The sequence below is a fragment of the Mustela nivalis genome, assembly GCF_964662115.1.
Source record: "Mustela nivalis genome assembly, chromosome: 19".
Classification (NCBI taxonomy): Eukaryota; Metazoa; Chordata; class Mammalia; order Carnivora; family Mustelidae; genus Mustela; species Mustela nivalis.
The window spans coordinates 23,584,465-23,601,627 of record NC_139038.1 but is presented as its reverse complement, the minus strand read 5'-3'; the positions used below and the strand labels follow the sequence as shown (position 1 = coordinate 23,601,627).

The following is a 17,163-nucleotide window of genomic DNA, read 5'->3' as shown; positions in this document are numbered from 1 at the left end:
GAATAACATGGAGGACATTAGGAGAAGGAAAGGAAAAGTTAATTGGGGTAAATCAGAGGGGTAGATGAACCATGAGAGACTGTGGACTCTGAGAAACAAACAGGCTTTTGGAAGGGGAGGTGGTTGGGGGAATGGGTGAGTCTGGTGGCGGGTATTAAGGAGGGCACGTATTGCATGGAACACTGGGTTTGGTGTATAAACAATGAATCTTGGAACACTGGGAAAAAAATGAACAATAAAAAGAAATTTTTTAAAAAAGGTACCACTGTTGGCATCTTTGTAACTCAAAAATCCTAAAGATGATAGAGCAGAGATACAAATTTAATTGATTTCAAACTTTGTGATTATGGCACATGAGGCTTGCTTCTTGTCCCTTGCGTCAGTGATACTATTATTTCTTACCATTTAGAATACTGAATTGCTCACTCTGCTAAAACACAAATTTTAGCTTTGTATTTTCTTTTCCTCTCACTGTTGATACTTGCTTTTAGTGTTCATTGATCTAACATGTTGTTTGTATTCTATTGTCTATTCCAGGTAAAATATCATCTGCGTTTTGGTACAGGTACTGAGAGAACTTCGGATTTTCTAAGCTCCTTAGTAGATACTGGATGGCATACACACATTCTGTTTCCAGAGGTACCTGATATAGGACCCAGGAACCCATTAAGTAATGATGGGGGAGATCCTGGTGAGCTGTCCCTCAGAATTTTTACATTAATATTTTGCATTCAATCTAGCAGTCATATCAACATGTGTGAATCATTTTTTTTCAGTGAGTGAAAAAGTTTATTCATTGTGGCAGTTCATATTTAAAATTGAGTTTTTATTGTAAAAACAAGCATGTAGAAAACCTTATACATTTGAAAAATATCTTCCTATTACTGTAAATCATTTCCTGAATTTTATCAGTATGTATCCTTGCATTTATATAGTCTTCGTTAGTAAACATTGACTCTGCTGACTTAATAGACACATCTTCGTAAACTAACATTGTCTGCATATTTATGGTTCTAAATTTATTTTTTTAATTTAAATTTTGGATAGTTAACATAGGATGCAATATTGGTTTCTGGAGTAGAGTTAAGTGACTCATCACTTACATTCAGTGCTCAGTGCTCAGCACAGCACATGCCTTCTTTAATATCCATTGCCCATCTAGCTCATCCCCTACCCACCTCTCTGTTTGTTCTCTCTCCTTGCATGGCTTGTTTCCCCCTCTCTCTTTTTTCTTTCCCCCCTTCCATATGTTTATCTGTTTTCTTTCTTAAATTCCACATGAGTGAGATCATATAGTATTTATCTTTCTCTAACTTATTTCACTTAGCATAATATACGTTAGCTCCTTCCACATCTTTGCAAATAGCAAGATTTCATTCTTTTATTTAAAATTTAATTTCTTTTCAGTGTAACAGAATTCATTGTTTATGCACCACACCCAGTGCTCCATGCAATACATGCCCTCCATAATACCCACCACCAGGCTGGTGGTATTATGGTAGAGATTGCCTTAAATGTATAGATTGCTTTGGGTAATATAGACATTTTAATAATATGAGTACCTCTAGTTCTTAAAATATAGAGATTTTAATAATATGTGTTCTTCTAGTTCATGAGTATGGAATACTTTTCCATTTCTTTGTGTCCTCTTCAGTTTCTTTCCTCTTCTGTAGTTTTCAGAATACAGATCTTTTACTTCTTTAGTTAGATTATTCCTAGGTATCTTATTGTTTTTGGTGCAGTTGCAAATAGGATCAATTCCTTGATTTTTTTTTTTTTGGCTGCTTTGTTATTGGCATATAGAAATGTAACAGATTTCTACACATTGATTTTATATACTGCAACTTTGCTGAATTCATGTATGAGTTCTAGTAATTTTTGGTGGAGACTTTCAGAGTATTATGTCAACTGTAAGTAATGAAATAATGAAAGTTTGACTTCTACCTTGCCACCTTGCCAATTTGGATGCCTTTTATTTCTTTTTGTTGTCTATTCAAACAGGCTAAGACTTCCAGTACCATGTTAAGTACCAGTGGTGAGAATGGACATCCTTGTCTTTTTCCTGACTGTAGGGGAAAGGCTCTCAGTATTTCCTTACTGAGAATGCTATTAGCTGTTGGCCTTTCATATATGATCTTTAGGATGTTGTGATATGTTCTGGCTGTCCCTACTTTGTTGAGTTTTTTTTTGGGGGGGGGGAGATTTTATTTATTTATTTGACAGAGAGAGAGAGAGCCCAGCAGGGGGAGGAGCAGGCAGAGGGAGAGGGAGAAGCAGGCTCACCGACCAGGGAGCCCAGTGCAGGACTCGATCCTGGGACCCCGGGATTATGACCAGAGCTGAAGGCAGATGCTTAACTGACTAAGCTACCGAGGTGCCCCAGATTGAGGGTTTGGAATAGGATGCTGTGTTTTGTCAAATGCTTTTTCTTCATTTATTGACAGGATCATATGGTTCCTATCCTTTCTTTAATTAATATGGTGTATCCTGTTGATTGATTTGCAGATGTTGAACCACTCTTGTAGCCCAGGAATAAATCCTGCTTGATTATGGTGAACAATTCATTAAATGTATTTTTGAATTCAATTTTCTAGTATTTTGTTGCATCTATGTTTATCAGGGATATTGACCTATAATTTTGGAATTTGGAGAATAGTATTAACTCTTCTTTCAGTGTCTGGTAGAATTCTCCTGGGAATTTGTCTGCCCCTAGGCTTTTGTTTGTTGGGAAATTTTTAATTACTGAGTCAATTTCTTTGCTGGTTATGGTCTGTTCAAATTTTCTATTTCTTTTTCAGTTTTGTAGGTTCATAGAAATTTGTCCATTTCTTCCTGTTTGCTCAGTTTGTTGCATATAATTTTTTATAGTATTCTAATTGTTTGTATTTCTGTGGTATTGATTGTGATATGTCCTCTTTCATTTATTATTTTACCTATTTGGGTCCTTTTATCTTTTTGATAAATATGACTATGGTTTTATCAATTTTATTCATTCTTTTAGAAAATTCTTTGAAAAATGAGCTCTTAGTTTCATTAATCTGAAATCTCTTAATTTTGTTATATTTTTGTTTCTATATCATTTATTTCTGCTCTAATCTTTTATTATTTCCCTTTTTCTACTGGCCTGAGGCTTTATTTGCTGTTCCTTTTCTAGCTCCTTTAGGTGTAAGGTTACGTTATATATTTTAGACTATTTTTGCTACTTTTTTAAAAAAATTTTTAAAATTTTTTATTTTTTTATAAACATGTATTTTTGTCCCCAGGGGTACAGGTCTGTGAATCGCCAGGTTTACATACTTCACAGTGCTCACCAAAGCACATACCCTCCCCAATGTCCATAACCCCACCCCCCTTCTCCAACCCCCCTCCCCCCAGCAACCCTCAGTTTGTTTTGTAAGATTAAGAGTCACTTATGGTTTGTCTCCCTCCCAATCCCATCTTGTTTCATTGATTCTTCTCTTACCCACTTAAGCCCCCATGTTGCATCACCACTTCCTCATATCAGGGAGATCATATGATAGTTGTCTTTCTCTGCTTGACTTATTTCGCTAAGCATGATGCACTCTAGTTCCATCCATATTGTCGCAAATGGCAACATTTTAACTAGATAAACTAGTTAAAAAACGTTAAAAAAGAAAAAGGTAAAAGTTAAAAAAAATTTAGCAGAAGAAGAGAAAAAAATTGAAAAAGAAAAAAAATTAAATTAACTGCAAGACTAAAGAATCATGGGGAGAAAGCCATGAGTTCCATGCTTTGCTTTCTCCTCCTCTGGAATTCAACTGCTCTCCTTGGTATTGAAAGTGTACTCCTTGGTAGGTGAACTTGGTCTTACCTGGATTTCTTGTTGATCTTCTTGGGGAGGGGCCTGTTGTGGGATTCTCAAGTGTCTTTGCCCAAGGTGGAATTGCACCGCCCTTACCAGGGGCCGGCCTGAGTGATCTGCTTCAGTTCACTTTCGGGAGCTTTTGTTCCCTGAGTGCTTTCCGTAGAGTTCCAGAGGACGGGAATGAAAATGGTGGTCTCCTGGTCTCAGGCCTAGAGGAGCCAAGAGCTCGGGGCCCCACTCCTCAGTGCGCCCTCAGAGAACAGCGCCCATTTACTCCCGTCTCCCTAGCCTCCAGCCACGCTCTGAGGTCACCAAGCCTGCGACCAGTTCAAGGTAACACTGAGCTGAGAGCTCACTCCTTGGCTCTGTCTCTGTAGCCGGCTTTCCCATTCTAATACCTGCAAGCTCTGCGACACTCAGACACCCCCGATCCTTCTGTGACCATGTGGGACCTGAGGCCACGCTGACCCTGCGTGGTCTTCACCCTGGTTTAGCCTCTGGAGTGATGTCCCTCAGCGGAACAGACTTTTCAAAGTCCTGATTTTGTGCTCCATTGCTCCGCTGCTTGTCAGGAGCCGGCCACTACTCCCCGCCCCAGGTCCATCTTCCCATCACTTTGGATTCACTTCTCCGCCAGTCCTACCTTTCAGAAAGTGGTTGATTTTCTGTTTCTAGAGTTGCTGTTCTTCTTCTCTTCAATCTCCCGTTGGATTTGTAGGTGTTTGCAATCTTTAGATAAGCTATCTAGCTGATCTCCTGCTAGCTGAAGTAGTCTCAGCCTGCTACTTCTCCGCCATCTTGACTCCTCTTTGAGAAGTTATCTTTAAGAAATCATTCAACAGCAGACAAAAGCTATGTGTAATTGAACTATTATGAATAAAAATTGGTAACAATCAAAACTGTGTATAATAAGTATCTGGCTAAGAATATGAGGATATGTCAGTTTGGTAACTACCATGTAGTGGTTAAAAATAATCCTTATTAGGCCTAATAAATAGGGAACCATATATATAGAATCATAACTATGAGACGTATGTATAAACCTATACAACAATTGGGATGGCTGTCCAAAAATGAATATAGTTAAACTAGAGTGATGGTATTGATTGCATGTTGTTATTTAATCTTATCAAAAACATCTTGAATATTTTTCCAAGGAAAGTTAAAAAGGAATCTCATGGTGCACCTGGGTGGTTTAGTGGGTTAAAGCCTCTGCTTTTGGCTCAGGTCATGATCCCAGGGTCCTGGGATCAAGCCCCACATCGGGCTCTCTGCTCAGCAGGGAGCCTGCTTCCACCTCTCTCTCTGCCTGCCTCTCTGCCTACTTGTGATCTCTTCCTCTCAGATAAATAAATAAAATCTTAAAAAAAAAAAAAGGAATCTGGCCTTTCTTACAATTAATCTTCTGCAAATTAAATGTAATTTTTGAGAGTAAGTTAATTGAAAGTAGCATGATCTTGGTAGAAAAAGTAATTTAAACGAGAAAGAAGAGTTGGTCACATAAAAATATTTTAAATAGAGCATTTCTTCTGGAAGGAGGTGTTTCCTTAAAAAGACCATTTTCTATAAAACAAGAAAGAAGATAATCAGGCAAATTCCAACAATTGATTGATACTGCATACCAAATTTACATTAAAAAATTCGTGTAAGGGGACACTCTGGTTAAAGTGTGGTGACTAGGAGTTAGGTGACTTGATGTATTTTGTTCAGACTCTATTAATTGGTAGCTTTATTATCCTAAACGTTCTGGATTAAGTTTCTTCATCTGAAAAAGGAATGTTTGGATGAGGTCACCATTTAGGTCCCTTTTGACATGAAGATTCTATGATATTAATTATTAGAACTTTAGCTGATTAAATTAGCTGAGGATAGGTGATGAGAGAGAAGATCAGAATTAGTTCAGTGAAATTTAAAAGTGAGATTTTAAAATTGTATTAAGAACACTTAAGATGAGATATACCCTCTAACTTTTAAGTGCCCAATACAATATTGTTAATTATAGCCATGTTGTTGTACAATAGATTTTTTTAAATTTTATTTTTTCAGTGTTCCAAGATTCATTGTTTATGTACCACACTCAGTGCTCTATGCAATACATGCCCTCCTTAATACCACCATCAGGCTCACCCATCCCCCCAACTTCCCTCCCCTCCAAAACCCTCAGTTTTTTTCTCAGAGTCCACAGTCTCTGATTTCTAAAATTTTTAATATTGCAAACCTGAAATGCTATCCATTAAACACTTCTTAATATTTCCCTCTCTTCAGCTGCTGGAAACAAAGATTCTGCTTTCTGTTTCCATGAATGTAGGTCAAATGCCCAATATAAGTAGAATCATGCATTAATTGTCCTTTTGTGCATAATGTCTTCAGGGTGCATCCATGTTGTAGAATATGACAGAATTTCTCTCTTTTTAAAGGCTGAATAATATTTTACACTATGTATATGGTGTATTTTGTTTATCCATTCATCTGTGGAGGGACAGAGGTTGCTTTTACCTCTTGGCTATTGTGAATAATGCTGAATGAACATAAGTGTGCAGATTATCTTTTTGAGATCCTTTCTTCGGTTCTTTTGGTTATATGCCAAAAAGTGGGATTGCTAGATCATACGGTAGTCATTTTTAGTATCTTGAGAAACTTCCATACTGTGCACCATTTTATATTCCTATCAACAGAGCACAAGGTTTCTGATTTCTTTACGTCATCATTAACACTTGTTCTTTTATGGTTTTTTGGTAGTGGCCATTCTAACAGTTATGAAGTGATCTTTCATTGTGATTTGGATATGTATTTCTGTGATAATTAGTGAAGTTGAATGTTTTTTCCTGTGTTTTTTTGACCATTCATGTGTTTTCTTTGGAGAAGTGTCTTTATGAGTACTTTGCCCATTTTTTTTTCTTTGCCCATTTTAGAATCAGCTTATTTTTGTTATTGAGTTAGAGGAATTCTTTATGTACTCTTTTTTTTTAAAGATTTATTTACTTTATTTTTATTTTACTTTTACTTTTACTTTTTATTTTTATTTATTTATTTTTAAACATCTTAATTTTTTTTTCAGTGTTCCAAGGTTCATTGTTTATGCACCAAACCAGTGATCCATGCAATACATGCCCTCCTTAATACCCACCACCAGGCTCACCCACCCCCTCCAACCCCTCCTTTTCAAAACCCTCTTTGTTTCTCAGAGTCCACAGTCTCTCATGGTTCATCTCCTCCTATGATTTCCCCCAATTCACTTTTTCTTTCTTTCTCCTAATGTCCTCAATGATATTCCTTATGCTCCTCCAGTAAGTGAAACCATATGATAATTGACTTTCTCCGCTTGACTTATTTCACTCAGCATGATCTCCTCCAGTCCTGTCCATGTTGATAACAAAAGTTGAGTGTTCATTAAATGATCTGTCTATTGCTGAAAGTGGTGTGTTAAGATACCCTACAATTAATGTATTCATATCAGTATAACTCTTTATTTTGTTTAACAGTTGGCTTCTGTAGTTGGCTGCTCCCATGTTGGGGGCATAAATATTTATAATTGTTAGATCTTCTTGGTGGATAGACCCTTTAAGAATGATGTAGTATCCTTCTGTATCTCTGACTAGTGTTTAGCTTAAAATCTAATTTATCTAATATGAGAATCACTACCCCAGCTTTCTTTTGAGGCCCATTGGCATGAAAGATGGTTCTCCATTCCTTTACTTTCAGTCTGGATGTATCTTTACGTTCAAAATGTGTCTTTTGTAGGCAGCATATGGACGGGTCTTGTTGTTTTATCCAGTCTGTAACTCTGTGCCACTTTATGGGAGCATTTAGGCCATTCACATTGAGAGTGATAATTGAAAGATAAGTTATTATTGACATCATGTTGCCTGTGAAGACCTTGTTTCTATAGATTGTCTTTTTAAATTTCTGTTCTGTGTCACTCTTGGGTTCTTTCTTCTTTTATAGAACCCCCTTAATATTTCTTGTAGTGCTGGCTTGGTGGTCACATAACTTTTAAACTTTGACGGTCTTGGAGGCTCTTTATCTCTTTTGTTTTAACTTTTGCATGCAGTTTAAGGTAAGGATCTAACTTCATTCTTTGGCATGTGGATATCCAGTTTATCCACCACCATTTGTTTTGAAGAGAGTATCCTTTCTCCTGGTGGCCTTGTCAAAGACATTTGACCATGTATGTGAGAATTTATTTCTGGGATGTCTGTTCTGTTGGTCTCTATGTCTGTCTTTATGCTGCTAGTATACCAGTACTGTTTTGATTACTGTAATTTTGCATTATATTTTGAATCAGGAAGTACAAGGCCTTCAGCTCACAAGAGCAAGTACTCTCTTTTCTTGGGATTTTTTTTGGCTATTCGAGATTCTTTGCAATTTCATATGGATTTTAGGATTTTTTTTTCTGTTTCTGAAAAAAATGCCATTGGGATTTTTAAAAAAGTTTTTAAAAGAATTCTGGTTAGTTAACATACAGTGTAATATTAGCTTGGGTATACAATTTAATGCTTCAGCACTTCCATACATACACCTGGTGCTCATCACAAGGATTTTGATAGAGGTTGCATTGAATCTGTAGATAATTCTGGGTAATATGGATATTTTAACAACAGTGAGTCTCCCAATCCAGGAACAAGGAATGTCTTACATTTACTTGTGTCATCTTTAATTTCTTTCTGCAGTGTTTAGTAGTTTTCAGCGTAGAAGTCTTTTCACCTCCTTGGTTAAGTTTATTCCTATGTATTTTATTCTTTTTGATGCTATTATAAATGGGATTATTTCACATCTTGTTTTGAGCATCACTTCTGTTTACATGTCGGGTATGTCTAGTATTGAGTTCTCATTTATTTTGGCTGATAAAATTACATAAAGCAACAGTATCATTTTCGTATAGTATTTTAGTTTTGAAAAGATAGTAATACAATTTCATGTTATCTATTATCTGTTTGTGTCCCAAATCACTATAGGTTTTGGGAAATTATTTTGTTCTTTGAGTTAAAAGCTTTGAATTACCCAAATTGCCTTCTTTGTTTGCCTGGCTGTTTCTTGGTATACTGAACTTGATCATCTTTGTTTTCTCATTTAGGGTACATCAGAGAAGGGTTCCTGCTTTTGCAGCATATCATAGACCAGGCCATCATTACATACCACAACGGTGAAGCTGCAGAACGAATGTTAAATGATGCCATCATTTTGCTTAATAGGTTTCCATACCCTGCTTATTATATGGATTCTTTTTGGTACAGTTTTTCAGCTCTCTTCCCTTTGATAGTTATACTTGCATTTTCTCTAACTGAACTTACCCTCATCAGGACCATTGTTTCAGAAAAGGAAAAGAGATTAAAGGTAATTTCACTTTCTTTGTAGCATTTTGGGCCCAAGGAACAGATTTTGTGCTCTATACCTTTGGCATTGGTAAATAATTATATCACAATAACAGTGTACAAATATACAAATTTTCTGATGGCCTACTTTTATCTAAATTCTTGATTTGGCCTATAGCTTTATTGACTAATGGCTAGTTAACATGAATATTATGGAGAGAGGTCATATATTAAATATGCTTTTTTGGAATAAAATAGGCAACAAAGAAATAATCATATGAGGTCTTGAGTTAGACTGATTTAAGATGCACTACAATTCCAAGATTTGAGATGCATGTCAGTGTTGAGTCAAATTAAGACCAAATTGTAACAGTGGCTCTAAAGTAGCTAAGAATACATTATATGTATTTTATACATATATTAAATGTATAAATTTTATATGTGGGGCTAAAATACATTATATGTTTATAAAAAATTTTAAAAAAAGGGAAAACCATTGATTCATCCATCTATCCATTAATCTGTTCATTTATTTATTAATTGCCAACTTCTTATCAGGGACTTTGATAGAGCTTAATTTTAAATATTGGCTCCACCAATAATTAACTCTGTGATCATAGCCTGCTTCTTAAGATGTAAATTGAAGATAATACCAAATTTCTAGGGTTATCAGGGGAATTAAGTGACGTTTTGTTTTAAAAACTACCTATAGTAAGCACTCAACAAATGGCAGTTAAAAAGAGAGGACACAATTTCTACCTACTAGTAAAGGTTTAGTTGAGGAGATAGTAATAAACTGAGTTACTTTTATAATATTAAGTACCTACAGATGTGGAAAAGCTATTCTTAAAGTATTGAGGTTGTACTGCTTGATCTGTGCAATGGGGGACGGCACCAGAGGATGGACTTTAAGACTATTGGTGTCCTATCAGTGCTGCTGGCAGAAGAATGACTCTGGAAAGGAATGTGGGGGTAGCATGGTTTAGATTAAGGGTTGGCAAGCTTTGTGTGGAAAGCACAGAACAGTAAATTTGTTAGGCTTGTGGGCCACATGCATCTCTGTCACATATCCTTTTCCTTTACCCCTCCCCCTCACATAGAGTTTAACTATGATATCAAGACTGAAGATGTGGAACCAATTGTGAAGCAACTAGAGCAGGAGAAAAGCAGGGAGTGCCTATGGCAGGGTGATTTAGTATAAAGGAGGGAAGAGTTTAGGAAGTATTTGGGTGGTAGGAACCAGTGGAAATGGATATGTACATAGTTAACTTCATATTCTGAAATTTTGCACATACTTTTTTCAGTAGCTTTCTTTTCCACAAATCATGTTGTTCTTAAGGTAGTTTGATCTTACTGTCTTGGGGTGAGGATATATGCTATGTTTCCTTAAGGGATGGTGATGGTTGGGTTTAATGAAGACAGAAAAATACAGAAAGAAAAATCATTCTTTTCTGAGGCAGGGTATTTTCCCTCTTTCCAGATTGCCTGGATATGCTAATGAAACTTACCATCCTCCAAATCACTAAGGCTTGGAACCTCAGTCTTTTTTTTTTTTTTTTTTTTTTTTAAAGATTTTATTTATTTATTTGACAGAGAGAAATCACAAGTAGATGGAGAGGCAGGCAGAGAGAGAGAGAGGGAAGCAGGCTCTCCGCTGAGCAGAGAGCCCGATGCGGGACTCGATCCCAGGACTCTGAGATCATGACCTGAGCCGAAGGCAGCGGCTTAACCCACTGAGCCACCCAGGCGCCCTGGAACCTCAGTCTTATCAGTATAGTATAGTATAGTATAGTATAGTATAGTATAGTACAGTACAGTGTTGTGTAGTATGGTATATACAGTATTTAGAATGCTGCCATTCTCTGCCTCTATAACTTCTAGGTACGTTTCTTAACTTCTCTGTGCCTTGACAGTAAAATGGAGGTAAAAGTACTCCTATCACATAGGGTTATGGCAATGATTCAAGAGATACTGGCTATAGTATATAGAAAATGTGATGTAGATGTCCACAATAGTTATCTGTTTTCTAAATTCTGTTTCTTTCTCTCTATGTGTAGAAATGTCATTTTCTAGTGTAAACTCTTACTGATTTTTTACCATCCAGCAATTTCAGAAATCCTCTCATTGGTTTCCCTAACCACTGTTTTTCCTTAGTCTTATTTTACATTAAGCCCTTTTCTTTCCACCCCAAATGGTTAATTTTGTACCATTCTTATTTTTGTTTCTCTGACCAGCATGTCTTTTTCTCTTTTCTAAGTAGTAAGTAATCTCTTTGAAATCTATTTTCGGTCTACGGCCATACCACCCTGAACGCGCCCGATCTCGTCTGAAATCTATTTTCGACTACAATTTACTAGTTTTCTCTTTGTGTCTCCAGGTCATGTTACACAAACTTCAATCAGGTAGTTTAGATTTCTAATTAGTTTTTCATTTTAAAGTTTATAATTGAACTATAAAATACATACATATAAAATATACATACCTATGTGTGGATCACTGAGTTATCCAACATGAGCACACCCATATAACTACTATTCCAGTCAAGAAATATAATGCCTGCAATCCAGAATTCCTCACATTCCTTCCAAATCACTGCAACTTCCCTCTTCCACAAAGATAATCACTAACTTCTAAAACCCTATGTTGGCATTACCTGGTTTTAAACTTTATTTGAATAGGATTATACAATGCTATCCTTTTGTGGCCTGTATAGTTATAACTCTGCCATTTTCTTTGCTGTGTACTATTACATTTAATGAATATATCACAATTTATCACTCTTCTGTGGATGGATGCATGATTGTTCCAGTATTGGGCTATTACAGTAAGCTACTGTGAATATTTTAGTGCACATGTGCACATTTTTTTGTTGGGCTTATACCTAGGATTGAGTTTGATGGAGTATACAGTATACATGTTTTCAACCCTGTTAAATGAGGCCAAATGTTTTGCCAAAATGTTTGTGTCAGTTTGTTCTCTTAATCAGTAATGTATGGGAGTTAACTCTTGGTCTGTATGTATGCCGACACTTGGTGGTGTTAGTCTTTTTAAATGTTAACCATTCTGGAAGGCATATATTGATGCCTCATTGTGGTTTTATTTTATTTTAATATTTATGTATTTATACAGTTATTTATTAAATTTAAGTTCAGTTAGCCAAGGTACAGTATAATCATTGTTGTTTTAATTTGATTCACCTCATTAACTGATGTTGTTGAACATCTTTTCATATACTTATTGGCCACATGGATATCCTCTTTTGTGAAGTATCAGTTCAGAAGTCTTTTCCCCATTTTTCTGTGGGGTTGTGTGTCATTCATCTATTTACAAGCATTCTTTATATTTTTGAATACTAGTTTTTAGTATGATGTTTATATTGCAAGTATTAACTCCCAGTCTCTAGCTTGTCTTAATGGTGTCTTTGGATTTATAAAAGTTAATAATTTTAATATAAGTCTTTAACCTTAGGATTAGTGCTTTCTGTGTCCAACCTATGCCGGCTGAGTTCTCCCCAGGTCTTTAGATACTCTTCTTTTCTAATCTTTGTATTTAAGCTTCTTTTTTTTTAAAATTAAATTTATTTGTTTTCAGCATAACAGTATTCATTGTTTTTTTCACCACACCCAGTGCTCCATGCAATCCGTGTCCTCTCTAATACCCACCACCTGGTACCCCAACCTCCCACCCCCTTGCCACTTCAAACCCCTCAGATTGTTTTTCAGAGTCCATAGTTTCTCATGATTCACCTCCCCTTCCAATTTCCCCCAACTCCCTTCTCCTCTCTAACTCCCCATTGTATTTAAGCTTCTAAATTTCCCTCTAGTCCTAATTTTAGTTGCATCCTACAAATTGAAGTATAGTATTTTCTTTATCATATAGTTCAAAGAGTTTCTAATTTTCATTTTGGATTTTTTCTTTGACCCATAAGATAATTAGAAAAGCATTTAAAAATTTTCAAATATATTAGGAGCCAGTATTTGAGTTAAATTTTTGAAATTTTGATGGCATTAGCTTTGTGGGCTAGACTGTAACCAATTTTAGCAAATGTTCCACATGCATCTGTGCACTAAAACCAATGTGTACTGTGTGTTCAATGGGTGCAGTTTTCTCTGCATGTTATAATAAGTTAGTCATGTTGTTCATATTTTTTTTTTTTTTAGAGAGAGAGAGGAGGTTGGGAGGGACAGAGGAAGAAGGTGAGTGAGAATGTTAAGCAGGCCCTATGCCCATTGTGGAGCCTGATTGTGGAGGCTGGATCTCACAACCCTGAGATCATGACTTGAAACAAAATCAAGAAGAGCTAGACACTTCTCTAACTGAACCACCCAAACACCCCTGTATTGTTCATTACTTTTAAAAAATTTTTATTATCTTTTTTTTTTAAGTAATCTCTACACTGGGTGTAGAGATTACTTAAACCCCCAGTGGGGGTTGAACTCACAACCCTTACTTAGGTCAAGAGTCACATCATGCTCTACTGACTTGAGTCAGACAGGCTTATTGTTGATATTTTTTAAAGATCATATTTTTCAAAGATTTTATTTATCTGAGAGATAAATCTCTCAGATTGTTCATATTTTTTAAAGATTTTATTTATTTATCTGAGAGAGAGAGAGCATGCACATGTGTCAGGGAGAGGGACAAATAGATTCCCTGCTGTGCAGGGAGCCCGATGCAGGGCTTGATCCTAGCACACCGAGATCATTACCTAAACTGAATGCAGATGCTTAACTGAACCAGCCAGGTGTCCCTGTTTAGATCTTTAACATGGATTTTTATGTTAGTATATCAGTTATGGGGAGAAGTATGTTGAAGATCTCCCTCTATTATTATTGATTATTGAGTTGTTGGTGTTCATGATTGATTGTTATTAGAGCACTTTTTTATGATAGCTGCTTTAAAGTCATTATTAGATAATTCTAATATCTATGTCATCTTGATTTGGCATTTGAGGATTTTCTTTTTGTTTTTAGAGCTTAGATTTTCCTTATCTTGGTTTGTTGAATAATTTGGGGTTGTATCTTGAATATTTTGAATATTGTGTTATAAATCCCTTGACCATTTTGAAAATTTTCCATTTCAGTTTCTAGGTATCTCTTCATGCTTAGAATACACATCTTTGCAAATGGCAAAATCCCATTCTTGTTTTTGGCTGATTAATATTTCATTATATATATGCTACATCTTCCTGATCCATCTGTTGATAGGCACTTGGGTTGCTTGCATATCTTGGCTACTATAAATAATGCTGCGGTAGACATAGAGAAACATATATCTTTTGGAATTAGTGGTTTCATTTTCTTTGGGTAAATACCCAGTAGCGGAATTAGTAGATCATATGGTAATTCTATTTTTAATTTTCTGAGGAACCTCTACACTGTTTTCCACAGTAGCTACACCCATTTGCATTCCCACCAACAGTATGAGAGGGTTCCTTTTTCTTATTATCCTCATCAATACCTATTTCTTGTCTTTCTGATTCTAGCCATTCTGGCAGATATAAAGTGTTATATCTTATATTTTGATTTGCATTTCCTGAGGATTAGTAATCTTGAACATCTTTTCATGTCTGTTGATTATCTGTATGTCTTCTTTGGGAAAATGTCTATTCAGGGCCTCTCTCCTATGTTTTAAGTGGATCATTTGTTTTTTTGGGTTTTGAGTTGTGTAAGTTCTTAATATATTTTGGGATGATAACCCCTTACTGGATATATCATTTAGAAAGACCTTCTCCCATTCAGTGGCTTGTCTTATTTTTGTTGATTGTTTCCTTTAATGTGCAGAAGCTTTTTATTCTGATGTAGTCCCAATAGTTTATTTTTGCTTTTGTTTCTAGATATATCTAGAAGAATGTCACTATGACTGATGTCAAAGAAGTTACTGACTGTCTTCTCCTCTGGGATTTTAATGGTTTCCTGTCTCATGTGTAGGTCTTTAATCCATTTTGAATCTTTGTCTGTGGTATAAAAGATGGTCCAGTTTCATTCTTTTGCATGTTGCTGTCCGGTTTCCCCAACAGCATTTGCTGCAGAGACTATTTCCATTGTATGATCTTTCCTTTTTTGTAGAAGATGAATTGACCACGTGGTTGTGGTTGATTTCTGAATTTTCTCTTCTATTCTGTTGGTCACTGTGTCTGTTTTTGTGCCAGTACCATATTGTTTTGATCACTACAGTTTTGTAGTATAACTTGAAATCCGGAATTGTAAGACCTCTAGTTTTTTTTTTTCAAGACTACTTTGGTTATTCAGGGTCTTTTGTGATTTCATATAAATTCTAGGATTGTTTGTTCTAGTTCTGTGAAAAATGCTGGTGGTAGTTTGATGGGGATTTCATTAAATTTGTAGATTGCTCTGGGAGTGTAGACATTTTAAAAATCTATGTTCTTCTAATCTGTGAGCATGGAATTTCTTTCCATTTGTGTCATCTTTAGTTTCTTTCATTGATATTTTATAGTTTCAGAGTATGGGTCTGTCAGTTCTTCAGTTAAGTTTATTACTAGGGTTTGTTTTTTTCTCCACATCCTTACCAACACCTATTGTTTATTATGTTTTTGATTTTAGCCATTCTGATAAGTGTGAGGTGATACCTCATTTGATTTGCATTTCCCTGATGATAAGTGATGATGAGCATCTTTTCATGTGTCGTGGTTATTTGTATTGTTTGTATGTCTTCTTTGGAGAAATTTCTGTTCGTGCCTTCTTTCTACCCATTTTTAATTGGATTTTTTGGCTTTTGGGTGTTGAATTTTGTAGGTTCTTTATATATTTTTGCATACTATGCTGACTTATGGTTCATGAAGCTCACTTTTAAAACTCTACTTCTAAAACAATCTTGCCCATTATGTTATTTGGATTTTAGTGTTCATAGATGAAGACATTGAGGCACAGAGAGGTCAAGGAGTTTGCTCAAGGTTATATTGCTGGTAAGTGGCAGGAAGAATGAGGATTCAAACTGGGGGAATCAGTCTCAGGTTTATTGTACCAGGGAAACTTAGCCTCAGAAATGTACAGAGACAGCATGATGGAAGGGGAGGGGCACAGAACAGGGAGCTCCTTCTGTGCAACTTTGTAGAAGCAACTCACCCTCTTTGAGTCTGGCTTTTATGATCTGTAAAATTAGGAGGGTGTATATAAATTAGGGAATGGCAAACTTTACCTGTAAACAAAACCAGATAACACATATTTCACGCCTTGCAGCCCTTACTACAGCTATCAGCTCTATTGTAGGATGAATGCAGCCACAGTACAGAAATGAGTGAGCAGGGTTCTATGCCAATAAAGCTTTAGTTATAAAAGTATGAGGCAGCCTGGATTTAGGCCATAGGCTGTGGTTTTGCCTGTCCCTGCTTTAATCTGTAATTGAATTAAAGCTTATATACCTTCATTTAATATTTCTGGAGGTAGTACATAATAAAAAGAAAGGTGGTCTTATTTTTTGTGTTTAAATTTTTAATTAAGTATTTCTTGTGTTAGAACCACAGTTGGTAAGTTATCAGGGAGAAGATCTGGACTCAGAATTCTGAGTTGGAATTGTAGCCCTGCTGCTCATTAGATGGATGGTTTTGGTCGAATCACTTAACTATTCTGAGACTTGATTTCTCTGTAAAATGAGGGTGATAATACTTAGCTTATGTAGGTTTTTGTGGGAAATAAGTCAGTTAATATTTATGAATGCATTTTGAAAACTATGAATTGTTTTTCATGACATTTGATTTGTGTTTACTATCCTACAGGAGTACCAGCTCATGATAGGACTCAGTAATGCTATGCTCTGGGCTTCCTATTTTGTCTCATTCTTTCTGATGTTTTTAATTATCATCTGTTTACTGTGCGTGATTTTATTTGTCAAGGCAAGTATGTATTTGAATGCAGTAGGCTGCATCTAAAGCTCGAGAGGGATAAAATAACTGGGGATGGGCTGAGTGAGTTTTAGGTTACAAAAGAATATATGCATTTTGCTTTGAGTCCCCTTGGGAATTCAGAAGCTGCTCAGTTTTATCAGCACACAAAACCATAGACCTAG

The 17,163-nt window shown here is 35.9% G+C and overlaps 1 protein-coding gene across 2 annotated transcripts in view; it reads left to right on the top strand.

Annotated features, from left to right (window-relative positions):
* Positions 1–17,163, top strand: part of LOC309854549 (phospholipid-transporting ATPase ABCA3-like) — a 143,346-nt gene that overhangs the window by 34,417 nt on the left and 91,766 nt on the right. For both annotated transcript variants that reach the window (XM_082713833.1, XM_082713832.1), the window contains exons 5-7: positions 538–691; positions 8,901–9,160; positions 16,874–16,990. In XM_082713833.1, coding sequence (XP_082569959.1) covers positions 538–691; positions 8,901–9,160; positions 16,874–16,990 — 531 coding nt within the window. The remainder of the gene's footprint in view (positions 1–537; positions 692–8,900; positions 9,161–16,873; positions 16,991–17,163) is intronic.